General features: G+C 23.6%; 1 protein-coding gene across 1 annotated transcript in view; it reads right to left on the bottom strand.

Moving 5' to 3' along the window:
* The window catches only part of LOC100203503 (uncharacterized), a 19716-nt gene extending 17121 nt beyond the window's left edge, over positions 1–2595 (bottom strand). Inside the window, exon 1 of the mRNA XM_065790744.1 lies at positions 1056–2595. Coding sequence (XP_065646816.1) covers positions 1056–2397 — 1342 coding nt within the window. The 5' untranslated portion in view covers positions 2398–2595. The remainder of the gene's footprint in view (positions 1–1055) is intronic.
* Positions 2596–3101: the final 506 nt, after the last annotated feature.

The following is a 3101-nucleotide window of genomic DNA, read 5'->3' as shown; positions in this document are numbered from 1 at the left end:
TTTAAATAAATGATGTATAATCGTCAGCATGAACAGGGTATTAAATAGATTTTTATAAATGTTCAAAGTGGTTTAAATATTATAATATTTGCATTTTTACTTTTTAAAATATCATGTTAAGTAAAAACAATTACTAAAGATAATATCATAATAATATTAAACATGTCACTTGTACATAACAGCAGCTTAAGCTGTAAATTATAACAGTAACTTAAGCTATTTATAACCTGCCAAGCAAGAATAGTATGAGATATTTATTTAAAAATAAGAGATAATAAATGTTTAAAAAATTGCAATTACAAACAAATGTGCAAAAGATACTACTTTGTACTAATGCAATCCCCTAACTACAAAGCTGCAGCAGGGAATATTCATTGAAAAAAATGCTAACATTTTCACGATTACTTTTTTGCGTTAGTTTGAGCCCTGTATATATATATATATATATATATATATATATATATATATATATATATATATATATATATATATATATATATATATATATAAATATATATATATATATATATACATATACATATACATATACATATACATATATATATATATATATATATATACATATATATATACATATACATATATATATATATATATATACATATATATATATACATATATATATATATATATATATATATATATACATATATATATATACATATATATATACATATATATATACATATATATATATATATATAAAATATATATATACATATATATATATATATATATATATATATATATATATATATATATACATATATATATATATATATACATATATATATATATATATATATATATATATATAAAATATATACATACATATATATATATATATATATATATATATATATATATATATATATATATATATATATATATATATATATATATATATAAACACACACACAAATATACAGCTTTTTTTTCATAACTGTTGTAGCGAAAGGTAATAATTGTAATAAAAATATATAAAATTGAATCCTTATATTTCACAATAAACTACAAAAAATTAAAATTTTCACCTTCATCAACCCTGGCGAGTGAGTAAACTGAACTTGATTTATCATTCATAACTATATCATTACAACTATCTGAAGATATCTTATGACAACTATTAACTACTTCTGTCTTTTGAAGTGATATTATTGTTGGTAAACTCTCACAGTGTTCAGGCCTTTGAATGTCATGAGGTATATTTATAGACAAACTAGAGCTATGTTGTTTCCAACGAATAAATTTTTTAAAAGTGTTTTTGTTTGGTAACCGAAATGCACTTAACAAATTTGGAATACCAGGCTTACGCTTTTTCTCATTTTTAAATTTCTCTTCAGAATCACTAACAACATGAACATTTGAAGATAATTGCTTTTCTACAGAGCCTAATGAATTTGAAATATTAGTTTGTAATAAAGTAACTCTAGAGGAGTCTGTAGTAAAACTAGGAAGAGCATCAAGATCATCTCTTATATAATTTTCTGACACTAAAGTTTTTGATGACTGTTTTTTATTCCAAACAAAGTTAGTAGCGACATCTAATAAAAAGTCTTCACTGAGATTAGATTGGGAAGCTTTTATACGATAAGGAAAGCTCTTAAAACTTCTATTGCTTTCCAAGACACTTTCAAGTGATAGTGTTTTGCTTAATCGATGACGTGGATGTGAATCAAATGACAATTGACGCTTTAAAAATCTTTTTCTCCTTGCAATGCGTAAATCTTCTGCTAACTCTTCCTCGTTAGCATTTCCTTTGGATCCATGAATATTTAAACTTGAAGGTTGAGCTCTAAGCATAAACACTTCCTGTTCTAGAAGCGCCTCAATATCATTTTTAGCAAAAGAAATAGGTTTTTCTGAAAGATTTTCTTTTAAAAAGCGTTGTGATTGCTTTTGCTCATTTGAATAAATAAAGTTATTTGGTTTTACAGATGATGATAAATAAAGTGAAATAGGTCTAGTTTTGACCATCATATTTGCTTTACTACCGTTTGGTCTTTGAGTATTAAAACCATATTCAAATTCGTTACGTATATGTATATTATCCAATCCTATAGGAGGATTTGATGAACATCTTACATGCCTTAAAGTGTGTCTATGATTATTATTTCGTAAAAACTTTTGTCTTCCTTTTTCAGCCAACTGATTTTCAGCACTAAAATTAGTATACAAATCATAGCTATCTTTAGTTAAATCCCATTGGTTACTAAACTTATTTGAAAACCAAAAAAATCCGTGCCCTCCTTTAAGACTTATATGTTTTCTTCGTTCATTTTCATCTTCATCACTGTCAGATTCTTCACATGGTGCAATTGGTTCCATATAAGAATGTTTTTTATTTGTTTGCACTATGCCATACCTTTCAGCCATTTAAAATATAATTGTATTATTTTCTACCCATTATTTTGTAAGCATTTTTCTACAGAAAAAAAGTTAAACAAAGTTAATTAAATTGAATTTATGTTTATTCAATACCAATAAATATTAAAGAACACAAATATTATAAATATTTTCACAGCCACTGTGTTGTTTTTATTTACCATGCAGAGGTTTTTTATAGTAGAATTTGTAAAATGCTTATTTAATAAAACCTTTTGTGCTAATTTTGTATAAAACTTTTTATTTGAGATTATAACTACAATAAATAATTAAAAATTTTTTTTTTTTGAATGAAATATTTTTATAAAGTGTTTAAACAGAATACAAATCTGCAAACTTTTATAAATGTATCAAGATCTTTTAAACCAAAACATATAACAGTATGCATGTAAACTACACAAATAATTGCCAAAATGTCACGAACAAAAATATTTCTGAAAAAGAAATGACAAAAAAGCGTAGATCAACTGATAACTTTATAAAAACGTTTGCATTAAAAGTATTTTCATTTAATCTCGCATGCGATCTTTGCTTGTTCATCGTATTAATTTGTAACAGCTTTAGCTGCCTAAATTACCCAGATTACCAATGTTATTGTTAATGGTTAATCTTAAACCAAACGTAAATAAAATCAATTTGTTCAAACATTTAAACTATTTTAATAAGAAAATAATTAACAAAAGGCCAAATTTTAT

Source organism: Hydra vulgaris, chromosome 02 (genome assembly GCF_038396675.1).
Source record: "Hydra vulgaris chromosome 02, alternate assembly HydraT2T_AEP".
NCBI classification, from domain to species: Eukaryota; Metazoa; Cnidaria; class Hydrozoa; order Anthoathecata; family Hydridae; genus Hydra; species Hydra vulgaris.
This window is presented reverse-complemented; position numbering and strand designations above follow the sequence as displayed.